The sequence below is a fragment of the Cyprinus carpio genome, chromosome B15 (assembly GCF_018340385.1).
Source record: "Cyprinus carpio isolate SPL01 chromosome B15, ASM1834038v1, whole genome shotgun sequence".
Classification (NCBI taxonomy): Eukaryota; Metazoa; Chordata; class Actinopteri; order Cypriniformes; family Cyprinidae; genus Cyprinus; species Cyprinus carpio.
The window spans coordinates 25,337,251-25,353,517 of NC_056611.1; the positions used below are offsets into that span (position 1 = coordinate 25,337,251).

Genomic DNA, 16,267 nt, shown 5'->3' on the forward strand with positions numbered 1-16,267 from the left:
TTCAGTGTCACATGATCTTCAGAAATCATTCTAATATGATGATTTGCTGCTCAAGAAACATTTCTGATTATTATCAATGTTGAACACAGTTGTGCCGCACAATATTTTTGTAGAAACCGTGATATATTTTATTTTTCAGGATTCACAGATGAACAGAAAGTTCAGCATTCATTTGGAATAGGAAACTTTTGTAACATTATAAATGTCTTTACTGTCACTCAACTGAATGCTTCCTTGATGATTTTCTTTCAGTTTTTCAAATCATGTACTCTGTTCTGTCTCACAGCAATTTGACTTCCCTCTGCCGACGCCGCTGCGTCTGTTTGAGATGATGGTGGTTCCAGATCAGGAATATCCTCAGGTTTATATCCGGGTGAGCAGAGGATCCGGGCCGTCACACCCGGTCCAGCTGGACTACATCGACCTGAACTCAAACACATCGTGGTTTGCTGATACTGGACTCGGTACGGATCCACACACACACACACACACACACACACACACACACACACACACACACACACACACACACACACACACACACACACACACACACACACACACACACACACAGACACAGACACAGACACAGACACACACTCACACTCACACACACACACACACACACACACACAGTCCTGCAGAATCTCTCATGCATCTCTGTCTCTCCATGTGTGTGTGTGTGTGTGTGTGTGTTTCTCAGAGAGCCGCTGCGCTGACAGAGTTCAGTTGAATCAGCTGGACGGTGACACACTGCTGGTTTTGATTGACAGTGAGTATCATGAAAGTGTCTCTGATATAAAAAAAATTATATATATATATATTATATAACATTCTGGGTTACACTTTGTTTTAAGCTGCCATAGTTGCAGTGTAATTATTCATTTAAGTATTGAGTCATGTTATTTAACTACACGTACTTACTGTATGGTTAGGATTAGGGTTTGTCTTAATTACTTTCGTGTTTGGGTTATTTGCATGTAATTGTGCATAATTTATTGTTCTTATAAAAGTAAGTACATGCAACGTGTAACAAGGACGCCTTAAAATAAAGTGTTACCATATACTGTTTGTGTGTATATAATCTCTCATTCTTGACTGATTTTTATATAAAATATGTATTTAAAGAAAGTTATATAGTGTATGTATTTCTTGTGCTGTTTTGTTGCCGACCGAATGCACATATAAAGACATTTCACACTTGTTTTTATAAAGCTGAAAGTATTTTCTGTGGTAATGAACGTGACACAGAGCTGATGTAAACAACACAGAACATTCCATTAAAGGCCACAGAAAGTTTCTTACATAACATCTGCCAATGGAACATTCCACACACACACACACACACACACACACACATGCTCATTGGCTCCCTTATAAACAAACACTGATGATGATGTTTTTCTGTCGGTCATCAGACTCTGTTCACACGGTCACTCTGGACGGCTCGGCTAAATGTCACCGACACCTGATGGACGTCAGCTTTAAGTTAGACATCGACGCTGTGGGTGAGTGTGTGAGTGTGTGTGTTTCTCATGTGTTTTTAACGAGCAAGAACTCCATCACAACACACAACTCTGTTTTTAGTGTATCACGACGAGACGCTGATCGCAGTCTGGAAACACGGCTGGCAGAGGAGAGGTCAGGGGTCAGCAGAGATCCTGCAAGAGATCACTGACCACAAGAAGACATTCCGGCTGCTGGGAACCGACAGGTACACACACACACACACACACACACACACACCCACACACACTCGCACACGCACTCACACACACACACACACACACACACACACACTCGCACTCACACACACACACACACACACACCAGATGCACACAATACACACTATCTATCCACAATCAAACCAAACATTATTCAGACAGCAGATATAATTGTTGATATTTTTTTAGTAGTGGGTGAAGGACACTATAGTTCATTTATGTAAGTGAGGATAGCAAAATAAAGTAAACTGTGACATATTATACCCCAAAAATTCTACATACAGTGAACTACCACCTAACAGCTGACAGCTATTCAACCGAATTCATCACATACCTTTCTATCAAAGTTATCTGACATTATCAAGATGAATTTGTTCTGACAGTTTAACTCTGAGCTCTTCTCATATTTTATTACCATTTTCTGAACTATATTTTGGTTTGATTGTATATATACACTAACAGTCAAAAGTTTTTAAATGTTCTCTAAAGAAGTCTCTTCTGCTCACCAAGCCTGCATTTGTTTGATCTATAATAATGCAGAAGAAGTAATTTTTTTTGTTATTTTTTTTTTTTATTTTAAATGTTTTTTTTGTGTGTGTATGTTTAAACTGTAATTTTTTTCTGTGATAGAAAGATCTAAAAATCAGAATTTATGTGAAATAAAAAGCTTTTGTAACATTATACACAATGCCATTCAAAATCTTGGAGTCAGTATAAATATTATTATTATTATTATTTTTAGGAAAGAGAAGAAAAATTATAGAAATTAATATTTTTTATTAAGCAAGGATGCTTTAAATTGATCAAAAGAGATGAAAAAGACATTTATAATGTTACAAGAGTTTTATTTCAGATAAATGCTGTTCTTCCAAACTTTCTATTCAACAAAGAAACCTGAAAAAATTCTATTCAGCTGTTTACAACTACAATAATAATAACATGTTTCTTGAGCAGTAAATGATGCTGAAAATTCAGCTATGATCATAGAAATAAATTACAGTTTAACAGATATTCAAATAGAAAACTATTTATTTTAAATAGTAAAAATATTTCAAAAATATTTTGTTGTACTTTGCATCAAATAAATGCAGACTTGGTGAACAGAAGAGACTTCTTTAAAAAAAACAAAAAATCTTTCTGTTCAAAAACATTTGACTGGTAGTGTGTGTGTGTGTATATATATATATATATGTATAGAATTTTTGGGTCAGAGACATTTTTATGAATCATTATGGTATGTTTGATATCTGTCAACAGAATCGTTGTCATGGAGAAGCGAGCGTGTGATGACCAATCAGGACTCTGTAATCTGTACATCCTGGAGACGGTTGACTCCACCCCTGTTTCAACACACACAGCCAACCTCTGTTATTAATTAAACTTGTCCTGATGTTAATAAAGACGTCAGCACAGGTGTGAGAACACAGGCCGCGTCTGTCTCCAGTGTGTGTGTGTGATTTCTCAGTGAACAGTCCACTGAAAAACCCTACAAGATCAGCTTGTACAGTTTCTAACTAGTGTGCTGCACAGAAACAGAGAAATCCAGAGCTAACAAGAATGTGGATGGATGGGCAGACATTCTAGATTTCCAGGTATTTCAGAGACACAGCAGGTCCTGACAGCACCATCATCACAGTGTGTGTGTGTGTCTGTGAGTGTGTGTGTGTGTGTGTGTGTGTGTGTGTGTGTGTGAGAGTGTGTGTGTGTGTCTGTGTGTGAGAGTGTGTGTGTGTGTCTGTGAGTGTGTGTGTGTGTGTGTGTGTGTGTGTGTGTGTGTGTGTGTGTGAGTGTGTGTGTGTGTGTCTGTGAGTGTGTGTGTGTGTGTGTGTCTGTGTGTGTGTGTGTGTGTGTGTGTGTGTGTGTGTGTCTGTGAGAGTGAGTGTGTGTTTATCTGTCTGTGTGTGTGTGTGTGTGTGTGTGTGTGTGTGTGTGTGTGTGTGTGTGTGTGTGTGTCTGTGAGAGTGAGTGTGTGTTTATCTGTCTGTGAGTGTGTGTGTGTGTGTGTGTGTGTGTGTGTGTGTGTCTGTGAGAGTGAGAGTGAGTGTGTGTTTATCTGTCTGTGTGTGTGTGTGTGTGTGTGTGTGCGTGTGTGTGTGTGTGTGTGTGTGTGTGTGTGTGTGTGTGTGTGTGTGTGTGTGTGAGCAGCGCCACCGCCTGGTCAGATCTTCTGTCTGTTTGCTGTTGTTCTGACCGGACAGTTAAGATGTGCTGAATATCTCAGGGACAGCAGACTGTTTCTGGAGGAACTGAAGTATTTGCACGTCTGTTGTGGATTAATAAAGTAGTTCTGTGTGAAATCAACCGGAGATATGAATGTGACTGAAACTCTTCTCCACTATAAATAAAATAAAAGCCAGTCAAGATGGTTATACAAACATGTGTCTCATTTTTCAAATGCTATACATTCATTACGTAAGAAATGACAGATATTCAGATAGATAGATAGATAGATAGATAGATAGATAAAGAATGATAGATAGATAGATAGATAGATAGATAGATAGATAGATAGATAGATAGATAGATAGATAGATAGATAAAGATAGATAGATAGGTATATAGATAGATAGATAGATAGATAGATAGATAGATAGATAGATAGATAGATAGATAGATAGATAGATAAAGATAGATAGATAGATAGATAGATAGATAAAGAATGATTGATAGATAGATAGATAGATAGATAGATAGATAGATATATAGATAGATAAATAGATAAAGATAGATAGATAGATAGATAGATAGATAGATAAAGAATGATAGATAGATAGATAGATAGATAGATAGATAGATAGATAGATAGATAGATAAAGAATGATAGATAGATATATAGATAGATAGATAGATCCACACTCAACATTTGTCTGTTTTTTTAAATGTAACAATTATTTCATCGTTCAGCAAACATTCAAAAGTAACATTCTCAGAGCAAAGTGATCAAATGTAACATTCTCTTAATGTTTTCTCTGACTTATATACATATATCACATGAATCACATAACAAAAAAAACGTGTTTAAAACATTTACGTTCTAAGAACATTCATTATGTTTTCAAAATTGAACTGGAACGCTAGTAACACGTTCTCAGAGCATAGTTTGATAGATGTGGCTGTGTGCGGTTTATGAATGAAGGAGTCAGCTCTTCACGTGATGATGATGATGCTGCTGATGCTGAGCATCCTCCTCCTCCTCTTCGTCCCGGTTGAGCTCTCGCCGGTTCAGATGCGTTCCTCCGCTCCGGTTGGACTCCGCGCGCGTGCCGTGCCGCGCTGCTCCCATTTTGCTTGTAGTTTTCCGCATTATTTCCAGGTCAGAGGCGCGGCGCTTCCTGTGCGGCGCGTGCGTGCGGACTGAAGATGGCCGCAGATGGAGGCGCTCTGAAGGATATCAATGAAATTAAATCGCAGTTCCGGACTCGCGAGGGATTCTACAAGCTGCTCACCCTCTCGGACTCTCAGCAGCGGGCCGGGCTGCCGCGGGGCCCCTCGGCGGGCGTCACGGGCGGCGGCGCCGGTGTTGGGCTGGTGCAGGGGCCCGGGGCCGCCAACTCCTCCCCGGGCTTCCTGCCGCCGGTGCGGGTGTCGATGGTGAAGCTGAAGCCCGAGGACCCCAGCGAGGATTCGGAGCGAGTGTGCTTCAACATCGGCAGGGAACTTTACTTCTACACCTACACGAACATCAAGAAGGTACGAGCGTCTCTCGATCTGAATCAGATCATCCGGTGCGTGATTCGTCTTGAATGACAGATTCGGATCGACTGCGGATCGGAGCGCTTCAGTGCTTTGTTTACATTCGCGGATGGCGTACATTACCCAGCTTACTAAAATATCTTCTGAGAACGTTTAGCTATAACCTTCCCATCAGCTTGAGAAAACGTTACCTGAACGTTCAAAACCAAACCTCCAGATTTTGAAATGTTTTTTTTTCTTGGTTAAGTGAACGTTTCATTTAAAACATTATGGGAACGTTGCTTTTGAATGTTCTGTGAACAAGTAGTAACATTTAAAAAATGTTTCAAGTAAAAACGTTCCATGATTGTTGTTTTATTTGCTAACGTTTTGAGAACATTATTAAAGACCCAGATCATTTGAATGAACGTTCCATTAATGTTACTGCAGCGTTTGTTCATAGTTCACAGAGAACCTTGCTAGAACGTTTTGAGAATGTTTCCTGTTAGCTGAAGAAATGCATGAGATCCGGAGAATTCCGTATGAATCTGTCTGCAGTCATTATGTGTTGATATGTGTGCAAAGGTGACTTATAATGACCCTCGTTAGTTTACATGATTTTTAGTCTCAGATATGGATCATATGAAAGCTTTGAGTGAAGCTTCGATGTTTGGGTTGAAGACCTACACACACACACACACACACACACACACACACACACACACACAGAATGGGCTTGTCAGTGAAGGGTGCTGGTTTTGTGATGGTCTTTGGTTTATGAAACCTTGCAAAAACCATGTGTATAGCTCTTGGAATGATTTTGAGAAGGCTTTAGTGTGACTGAACCACCACAAGATGTCACACAAGATCCTGAGATGTGGACCGAGATCAGTGCATCACTGTAGGACTGCTGCTGTTTTCTGGCCTGTTCAGGATTATACACCGCTGGACTAGTGCGTGCAGGTCAGACTAGTAAAGGATGCTTAAACCAGCAGCTTGTTCAGACAGACTGGTCTCATTACGGCTCCCTAAGTATTCTAAAACTAATGTAAAACAGCTTTCCTGAATATCACAGCGCTAGTAATGCAAAGGTTGTGGGTTCTATTCCCAGGAAAATGCATCGACTGAAACACACTTTAAATGCATTGTGAGTCACTTTGAATAAAAGCATCTGCCAAATGCACAAATATAAATCCACGTGACCATCAAGAATGAAAGAAACATTTCATCTGCACTCTGAGCCAATGGGATTTAAGTGTTGGGCTTTTATTTTATTTCTTCGTCACAGACTCTGTCCTGTTTTTATTGCATGCACATGAAAAGAGGAAAAAATGGTTTGTTACTTAAGTAAAAAAAAAAAATCAAATAAACATTTACTGAAAATATTGAAAAAAACTTAAACTTATTTTATTTCAGTTGCAAAGGCAACATCTCTCATTTTCATTTAATTTCACATGAAGTATGTAAACGTAAAAAACAATAATAATGAGTATAAGAGCAATACCTTTTTTAACAAATGTAACAATAGTGTACCAGTGTGTTTGTTTGTGTTTTGTTTTTGTTTATTGCTTTGTTTAGCATTAAAAAAAATTCTTATACAGCCAATTTTTGCATGTATGTTAATATAGATTATGGTTTCCTCTGTTAAATCATTGTGCAATGAAACACTGTCTACATAAAACAACTTCAAATGTGACAATGCATAGCCCGTTTGAAGTTAACGATAATAACTTTCATTCAGATATAGGAAAGGAAATTAACACTCTATTGTTTTGGAAATATTATATACATTTGTAATCAAATTCTCAGATTCTCACAAATTTAGTGTGGAATCTGAACAACTGAGACATTCTTTGTTAAAAAATGCAAACCACAACTTTTTATGAGCATACAATTACACAGTTACGTACTAAAATAAAAATCTAAAACTTTATAGACAACTAATTTTAATAAAAAATTAATTTAAATTAAAATAAAAATGACAAAAAAACAACAAAATGACAAATTTAAATGAAAATGGAAAATATAAAAACATCTTAATGAGAAATAACATTGCTCTTTCTGTGTGTGTGTGTGTGTGTGTGTGTGCGCACGCGTATGTGTTTCTGTGCACGCATGTGTGTATCTGTGTGTGTATCTTTGTGTGCGTGTGTGTGTGTATCTGTGTGTGTATGTGCACACGTGTGTGTATGTGCACGCGTGTGTGTATCTGTGTGCGTGCGTTTGTGTATCTGTGTGTGTATCTGTGTGCGCATATGTGTGTGTGTATCTGTGTGCGCGCGCGCGTGTGTTTGTGTGTGTGTATGTGTGTGCACGTGTGTGTGTGTTCGCAGGCAGTGGATCTCAGTAAGCCCATAGACAAGCGCATCTATAAGGGAACTCAGCCCACCTGTCATGACTTTAATCAGTATTCTGCTACGGCGGACAGCGTGGCTCTGATCGTGGGATTCTCTGCAGGACAGGTGCAGTACCTCGACCCCATCAAGAAGGAGACCAGCAAGCTCTTCAACGAGGAGGTGAGCAGATGAGTGTGACTCATGCACATTTACACCTGATGGAAACATCTGTATCAGATGATCAGTGAACCGGAACACCTGAGTCAATTGTTCAAAAAGTTCAATCTGGATAAGAATGACTGGTTTTGCTATTCAGGATCAGGTAACCCATCTTACTTCTGTGACGGTTTTTCAAAGCAATACACTCCAGATACACACTTTTTCAGATTTCCAAATCTGGATTACTAGTGCTCTACGGAGTGTAGGTATTTACACAAATACCTACTTCTGACTGGTCCATCTCTGATGATTGTGACAGTTCAGGAGCGTTGATCTTCAAGAGGATAAAGTTAGAGAAGCAGTTACTGTGCTGCTCAAGAAACATTTCTGATTATTATCAATGTTGAAAACAGTTGTGCTGCACAATATTTTTGTAGAAACTGTGATACATTTTATTTTTCAGGATTCACAGATGAATAGAAAGTTAAAAAAAACAGCATTTATTTGAAACAGATATTTTTTTACATTATAAATGTCACTTTTGATCAATTTAATGTCACTTATATCATCTGTTTTAGGGGGTAGATCATTCAGTTTTGCTGCACCCATACTTTGTAACTCTCTCCCTTCATCTCTTCACTGTGTCAGTTTTTTTTCTTGAATTTAAATCACTTCTTAAAACTCACCTATACTGCATATCTTTGTTTTCTCAAAACTATTCTTATTTTGTGTTGTTTTCTCATTGTGTTATATTTTGTTTTTCACTTGTGCTCAGTGTTGGGGAAAGTTACTTTTAAAAGTAATGCATTACAATATTGCGTTACTCCCTAAAAAAGTAACTAATTATGTGACTCAGTTACATTTTATGGAACGTAATGCGTTGTGTTACTTTTGAGTTACTTTTTAAATCTGTGCGGGGCTTGCGTGTTTGTTTTTAATATTATAAAAGTTCTTCTTTTACAAATGTAAAAGCCCTTTCACACCGAAAGTGAAGTGAATGCGTCTCAGTCTGAAGGAAGTGTAAATTCTCGTCTGTACAGTAGAGAGTGCAGCTCAAACTAATCTCATGAAGAATATGACGCAGCAGAAGAACGTTCAACACTATTCAGCAATAACTAAAATTATACACACGTGTCATTTTTGTTTATTAGTACGGTTGAATTGGATCATCCAAGGTCAGTAGCAAAGACATTAGTTAATAAAATGGGATTAAATAAATAATATTTGCAGGTTTGTATGATATTCTGAGTTTGCATTTGACTGTTTTTAATAATTTTGAGGAACACTGAATCTGTTTTTGAGTAAACACATGTTCATATTTGGTCTAGAACTACAGTAAGATCATGTTCACACACAACACTCTGCACTTACTCCTGATTTCTGTCACCATGGCAACACCAGAGCTGTCACTCAATACATGAGAAACAAAGTAACTGGCGTTACTTATTTTAAAAAAAAATTCTAAATTAGATTAAAAAGTAATGCTATACTTTACTAGTTACTTAAAAAATGTAATCTGATTACGTAACTCGCATTACTGCTTGTGCTTAGATTGTCATGTTTATTTATTATACTGATGTTCTTCTTTTCAGTAGTAACATTTTTGTTGTAAAGCAACCTTGAGCACCAGAAAGACGCTATATAAATAAAAAGTATTATTATTATTATTATTATTATTATTATTATTCTCTCCCCAGAGGCTGATAGACAAATCAAAGGTGACATGTCTCAAGTGGCTTCCGAAGTCAGAGAACCTCTTCCTCGCATCTCACGCCAGCGGTCACCTCTACCTCTATAACGTGGAGCACCCATGTGGCACCACCGTGCCGCAGTACTGTCTGCTCCGTCAAGGCGAGGGCTTCGCAGTTTACTCCTGCAAGACCAAGACGCCCCGTAACCCGCTGCTCCGCTGGGCTGTCGGCGAGGGAGGGCTAAACGAATTTGCCTTCTCGCCCGACGGCGTTCACGTGGCCTGCGTCGGTCAAGATGGCTGCTTGCGAGTTTTTCACTTCGACTCGATGGAGCTTCAAGGCGTGATGAAGAGCTACTTCGGCGGGCTTCTCTGCGTCTCCTGGAGCCCCGATGGGAAGTATCTTGCAACGGGTGGAGAAGACGATTTAGTGACGGTTTGGTCGTTCGCAGAGAGTCGCGTGGTTGCGCGCGGACACGGGCACAAGTCGTGGGTCAACGTCGTCGCGTTCGACCCGTTCACGACGAAACTGGAGGACGAGGAGCCGATGGAGCTCAGTGGTAGTGAGGAGGATTTCCAGCAGGGGGCGCTGCACTTTGGCCGCGTGCGAACCAGTAGCACGCTCTCACGACTTTCGCGGCACAGCTCCAAAGGCGGTGCTTCGTCCGTGTCGTACCGCTTCGGATCAGTTGGGCAAGACACGCAATTCTGTTTGTGGGATCTGACGGATGATGTTCTATATCCGCGGCTTCCGCTCTCCCGCGCAATTACAAACACCTTCGGCCCTACGCTCCCGAGTGGAAGCAGCGTTGTCGAAGGTCACCACCATCCCTCCAACCCTCATCAGACGTCGACGTTGCCACTGCCTTTGCCTCGTTCGCTGTCGCGCTCCAATTCCCTTCCGCATCCCGCTGTCGCAAACACCTCCAAAAGCCAGGGGGCGACGGAGAGCAGCGTTACGAGCAGCAGCGGCGGAGGAGGAGGAGGGGGAGCAGGAGGAACAATCACGCCGTTTAGCATTGGACGCTTTGCAACGCTTTCTCTACAAGAGCGCAAAACGGACAAATCCGGGGTGGGAGGGGAAAAGGAGCACAAGCGCTATCACAGCCTCGGGAACATCAGCAAAAGCAATGATAAGATCAACGTGGCGCCGCGCAGTAACAGGCTAGATGGCGCTAAAGTGCTGGGAACCACACTGTGTCCTCGTATGAACGAAGTGCCGCTGCTGGAGCCACTGGTGTGCAAGAAAATCGCCCACGAGCGGCTCACCGTTCTGGTCTTCATGAACGACTGCATCATCACGGCATGTCAGGAAGGACTCATCTGCACTTGGGCCAGACCTGGGAAAGCGGTGAGTTGAGATTTAAATGCAAAGCATTCAGATTTGTGTGCAAGGTTTATTGCAATGCGTTAAATGCATGTCAAAATAAACTTGTACAACTTTTTTGTGGTCTTGAGTGTGCAAGGTTTATTGCAATGCGTTAAATGCATGTCAAAATAAACTTGTACAACTTTTGCATGTAAAAAAAAAAACTTGTGTGTGATAGGCAAGGCAAGGCAAGGCAAGTTTTTTTTGTGGTAATTCAAAGTGCTACATGAAGGTAAAATACTGAAGAAAAATAATAACAAAAATAAAAACAAGCATTTTCAAAAACATTAAGGCAATTTTTCCCATTGGAAATGAATTTAAAAAATTGAGTTAAAATGCCAGTTAAAAATAGAAAATGATTTTACATAGAATATGTGATTAAAAACCAACAACTACAACTTAATGAAGTCTGTTTAAACTAAATTAAATCTGATCTCTTCTGGAAAAATGCGGGCTGGGCAATTGGTGTGTGATTTTACTTAAAAACAATTTTCACATATCTGCAATATATTTTGGCTAGGTGAGATTTTGCTAAATGTACTGGAAAATTACGATGATAAACGGTTCAAGTCAGAACAGCATCTGCATCAAATGTGAAATTTTGATGGTGTAGGCATAACAAGTTTCTCTAAGTCTTGACTGAAATAGTATTTTCATTTTACATCTAAATTTACTTAAAAAAGTGATTTACTTTAAAACAATTTTCACTCAGAAATTGCTAGTAGATTTTGCTAAAAATTACGATGAAACGGCAAGTAACACATTGCATCAAATGTGAAATTTTGAAGTAGAAAGACTGAAATAGTATTTTCTTGAAAACTAAAATTTGGTAGATATTGATGTTAACAGCCACTGAAATAGTAAAATTAAAAACAATGGAAAAATATTAGTACTGATTGAAAGATGTTGATCATGTTTATAGAAACAATATATTTTACATTTTATTGCAAAACATGCATATATACGCATTGTAACGCATTGAATTAAACGTTGATGTAGAAAGACTAAAGTAGTATTTTCTGGTAAAAATCTTCATTTACAACTTATTTTAAATATAAATATATTTTTTGAATCACAACATTACACACTTTGATTTGAAGCGATGTTTAAAAAAAAATCAGACGAAAAGACAACAACACAAGACTGAACTAAACAGGTGAATACTTTTTCATTTTTAACAGTCAATGAAATTATCAAATTGTAATGAATCAAGAATATATGAAAGTTTCACTTTTTGAAATAAGTTACAAAAAAATAACTTTTTCATGATATTCAATTTTTTTTAGATTCACTCGTATATCTATGTATACGGGTGTATGTATATATATTTATATACGTATTTATTTATTTAGTTATTTATTTATTATTGTTATTATTTATTTGTTTGGCCAGTCATTTTCAGATGTTGCGAATATGTTGGATATTGCCAAAAGTCATTTCATCACTGCTCACATTTTAACTGGTGCTGTTTCTTGTCTGTTTTTCCACTAGCATCCGTCTCAGCCGCTGTCAGCACAGAACGGAAACTCTCCGAGCGGGACGGTGGTATAACCGAAGCCTCATTCTCGTGTCTTCATCCGGAGCATCACAGTGTCGAACCCATCCATTGAATCCTTACCAAACCACTTCGCTTAAGTTGCACATGAACGCATACACACCGGGACCATTTTGCACCGCTGCGACGCACCACGGCTCTCTCCTGCAGACAGACTGCGAGACTCTTCTGTGCAGAAACCCTGCTGGCCTCTTCTCTAGCCGAGTTTACTGTAAAAGCCACGGCCAATTAATTTCCGATTTATTTATTTGATCATCGAGACTTCTATTGTACATATTCAGACTACTCTATAACGGCAGAGGACGTATATTGAAATAATGAACTCAAATAATTAATATATGAAGATCCTATATTGTACATAGTGACAGATGCATTGAATGTGGATTGACGAGTTCTTGTTCTAGTGTGCTAGTGCTTCAGTGGTGATCTGCCTGAGAAAGTGACTTGAGTTTTCCGCTTCATAGATCACAGATGCTACTCGAGAGGGGAGGTTAGTGTCGTCTAGAAATAGTGTCCAATGGTAGGCCGGGTTTATGAACCGTAAAAGTGAGATTTTATATATTTACTAAGTTTTTGGTAAGCAAAGAATGTCACCGCTGAATGAAATCGGACATTTGTGCGATTCTCACGTGACTGTTTAGAGCTAGTCCAAACTAGAAGCGGATCTCTTAAAATTTGCCTTGTTGAACGCAAGACTGTGGAAGCCTGTTTCTGCCACAGAATAAAAAATAAAAATGGTTATTGCAGCTTTTTATCTCACAATTTAGAAAAATGTAATATATAAACTAAAAAAAAAAAAAAACTGAATTGTGTCACCTGTTCAGAAATATTCTGTGGAGGAAACAAAAAACAGAATTTGTAAATCGTGATTAAAAAAAGTCAGAATTGTGGAAAGTCAAAATTGCGAGATACAAAATCAGAATTCCGAAAAAAGCTAAAATTGCAAGATGAACTCAGAATTGCAAAAAAAGTCATTGTGAAACAAACTCAGAATTCTGGGAAAAAAGTAAAATTGCGAGATATAAACTCAGAATTCCAGAAAAAAGTTAAAATTGCGAGATATAAACTCAGAATTGCGAAAAAATCTAATTTGCGAGATATTAAATCAGAATTCCTGAAAAAAATTACAATTGTGATATATAAACTCAGAAAAGCAAGAAAAAAGTTAAAATCGCAAGATGAACTCAGAATTGCAAGAAAAGTCGAAGTTGTGACACATAAACTTTGAATTTTAAAAAAAATTGTTAGATATAAACTCAGAATTCCAAAGAAAATAAAAGTTGTGAAATATAAACTCAGAATTCTGAAAAAAGTAAAAAAAAACTTCATGTAACCTCAGGATTAGAAAAAAGTAAATTCTGAGAAAAAAGGTTGCAATTACCTTTTTGAAAATGTTTTATTCTGTGATGGAAATAAGCTTCCATACCAGTCGGATGTCACGGAAGGAAGAAACTTTTCTGTCGTTTGAGCAACACATTTAACTATTGTAGCACGGAGTAGGCACTATTCCTTACACCTGCTATGCCTCTTGCAAAATTTTGCACATTTACAGGTTGATTTAGCTTGCTAGAGGGACCATTTACAAGTGTCGGGATCACCGAGAGCCAATGTGAAGTGTGTTTTTAGGGTTTTGTCGTGCAGACTTCTCAAAAGGACTATCGTATCATTTCTAGTGACGTCTGTCAATCAGTTCAATTCTTGCCATAAAGCAGATCAGTGCAAACCTGCATTAACAAACATTCCTGTAGAGAAGAAAACAAAATCATTGGATATCATATATACTGTCAGTCATACATTTCAAATTGTCACCAAAACCAGTTTCTCAAGCAAGATTTGCAAATGTTTCTTTTATGATCCTGACAGTAAACGAACACCGTAAGGATGGATTATTTTCTCGCAAGCTCCTATATAAAGCATCTAAATACTCAAACCAACTGAGAAAGCATTAAAATTGATAGAGAAGTTTGTGATAAGCCACATTTGAGGATATTGAGTCTTTCTAGAAGTCTGTGTAGGAACACTACATAAATTAGTCTTTGGGGTCATTGCACTGGTTCAAATGTGGTAAATTGGGCTACTTTAGTGATCCTGACATGGACAAGTCAGAACTATGCTTGTATTTTAGACAAAGGTCAAGCTAATGAACTCGTATACGATCATTCCCACCGAATTACAGAACACTACTTGATAAAAACAGTGTTTTAGCCCTGATGGTATGTATACTTAACACTTGGTTCTCATTTTTTATGTCTTTTTGTAACTTTGTGTTTTTTTTTTTATGTCAGATATTTTGGGATTTATGTTTTGTACGGCTGTAGCATTGTGATTGTCTTTGCTGTTAACTGGAGAAATGCAAATGGACCAATTAGTGGACGTTGGACGTTTTGTGTATTTTTATTGTGCACTTTTTAAACTACTGCTTCCATCCATTAGGGGATTTTTTGTTACTTGTTTTCTTTTCTCTTTTTTTTTTTTGCAAATGCATTCAGTTCTGATGGATGTTTTGTCTTACTGTAGCTTGTGTATCCTAACAGATGACGGCATCCATCTGCCTACACTGAACTGTAAGAGCGTCATCGACGTATGAAAATGGAAGATTTTGGTGTAACCTCCGTTCCTCCACACTGCTTTACTTTAAAATCGATTATCTTCCACTGCATGTGTTTTCATTTATCACACGGTTATATGCCTGAGTCTGATGATGTGGCCAACAATATCACAATATCAAGTTTGTATATGGGAATCTGTTATTAAAACCTCAAATACTCATGCATCGCATTTTTATTTGTAATCACTTATACCAGTGAACAAATTTAAAGGAAAAGTTCATCCAAAAATGAAAATGTGCTCATCTTCAGGCCATCTGAGATGTGGATGAGTTTGTTTCTTCATCAGATTTGTAGAAATGTAGCACTGCATCAGTGTCTCATCAATGGATGCTCTGCAGTGAATGGGTGCCGTCAGAATGAGTGTCCAAACAGCTGATAAAAACATCACAATAATCCACAGCACTCCAGTCCATCAGTTCACATCTGGAGAAGACAAAAACTGCATGTTTGTAAAAAAAAAAAAAAAAAAAAAAAATCTGTTTTGGCTCGTAAACAGTGCTTGATCTGTGCAGATTTCTCTCCTGATTCACACCAGAACACTTTTTCACTGGAGGAAGTGTTATTATGGATTATAGACTCTATGTATTTTAGTTAAAATCATCTTAATGCTGGATGTGTTTCAGCTTTTGTCTTCTCCAGATGTTCACTGATGGACTGGAGTGCTGTGGATTACTTGTGGATTACTGTGATGTTTTTATCAGCTGTTTGGTCTCATTCTGACGGCACCCATTCACTGCAGAGCATCCATTGCTGAGACAGTGATCGCAACACGTCAGTAGTATGTTGTAACAGCTGAAGTATAAAAACCTTTGTCTTCGGTGAATACAGCAGTGTGAAGTTGTTTTTGGACAGTTGCTCTATCTACCTCTGGTAAGACTGTTAAAAATCACATTTGATCACATTTTAGGCAAAGCAAACATTGTTTGATTGTTTTTTAGAGTTGGTGCAGTGGTTTGAAATAAGTTGGATCTTTCACAGATAATCATGACAACTGACCAACAAGAACATCAAGTGAGTTTGAGAAATTAAATTTAGTGTTTATTCTAGATTCACCCTAAATTTACACAGCTCTGACTGTCCTACAGACGCACAGGAACAGTTTCCTACAGGACACAGGTGATGATGATGATGATGATGGCAAAGGTGTGGTAC

General features: G+C 38.3%; 2 protein-coding genes across 2 annotated transcripts in view; both read left to right on the plus strand.

The window, feature by feature from the left end:
* The window catches only part of LOC109050267 (mitogen-activated protein kinase kinase kinase kinase 5-like), a 24,567-nt gene extending 21,416 nt beyond the window's left edge, over window positions 1–3,151 (plus strand). Inside the window, exons 28-32 of the mRNA XM_042739997.1 lie at window positions 287–464; window positions 704–772; window positions 1,419–1,508; window positions 1,588–1,714; window positions 2,983–3,151. Coding sequence (XP_042595931.1) covers window positions 287–464; window positions 704–772; window positions 1,419–1,508; window positions 1,588–1,714; window positions 2,983–3,100 — 582 coding nt within the window. The 3' untranslated portion in view covers window positions 3,101–3,151. The remainder of the gene's footprint in view (window positions 1–286; window positions 465–703; window positions 773–1,418; window positions 1,509–1,587; window positions 1,715–2,982) is intronic.
* A 1,774-nt stretch (window positions 3,152–4,925) lies between these two features.
* On the plus strand, window positions 4,926–15,275 carry LOC109060506 (WD repeat-containing protein 20-like). The gene is made up of 4 exons (XM_042739998.1): window positions 4,926–5,415; window positions 7,731–7,913; window positions 9,590–10,933; window positions 12,443–15,275. Exons 1-4 carry the CDS (start codon window positions 5,086–5,088, stop codon window positions 12,500–12,502), a joined length of 1,917 nt encoding a protein of 638 aa, XP_042595932.1. The 5' UTR covers window positions 4,926–5,085; the 3' UTR covers window positions 12,503–15,275.
* The last annotated feature ends 992 nt before the right edge of the window (window positions 15,276–16,267 follow it).

Excerpts from the sequence above, each read along its gene's own strand:
- LOC109060506 (XM_042739998.1), top strand. The coding sequence starts at position 5,086 with ATGGCCGCAGATGGAGGCGCTCTGAAGGATATCAATGAAATTAAATCG. Across the intron at positions 5,416-7,730 it reads CCTACACGAACATCAAGAAG|GCAGTGGATCTCAGTAAGCC; the intron begins GTACGAGCGTCT and ends GTGTGTTCGCAG. Across the intron at positions 10,934-12,442 it reads GGGCCAGACCTGGGAAAGCG|CATCCGTCTCAGCCGCTGTC; the intron begins GTGAGTTGAGAT and ends TTTTTCCACTAG.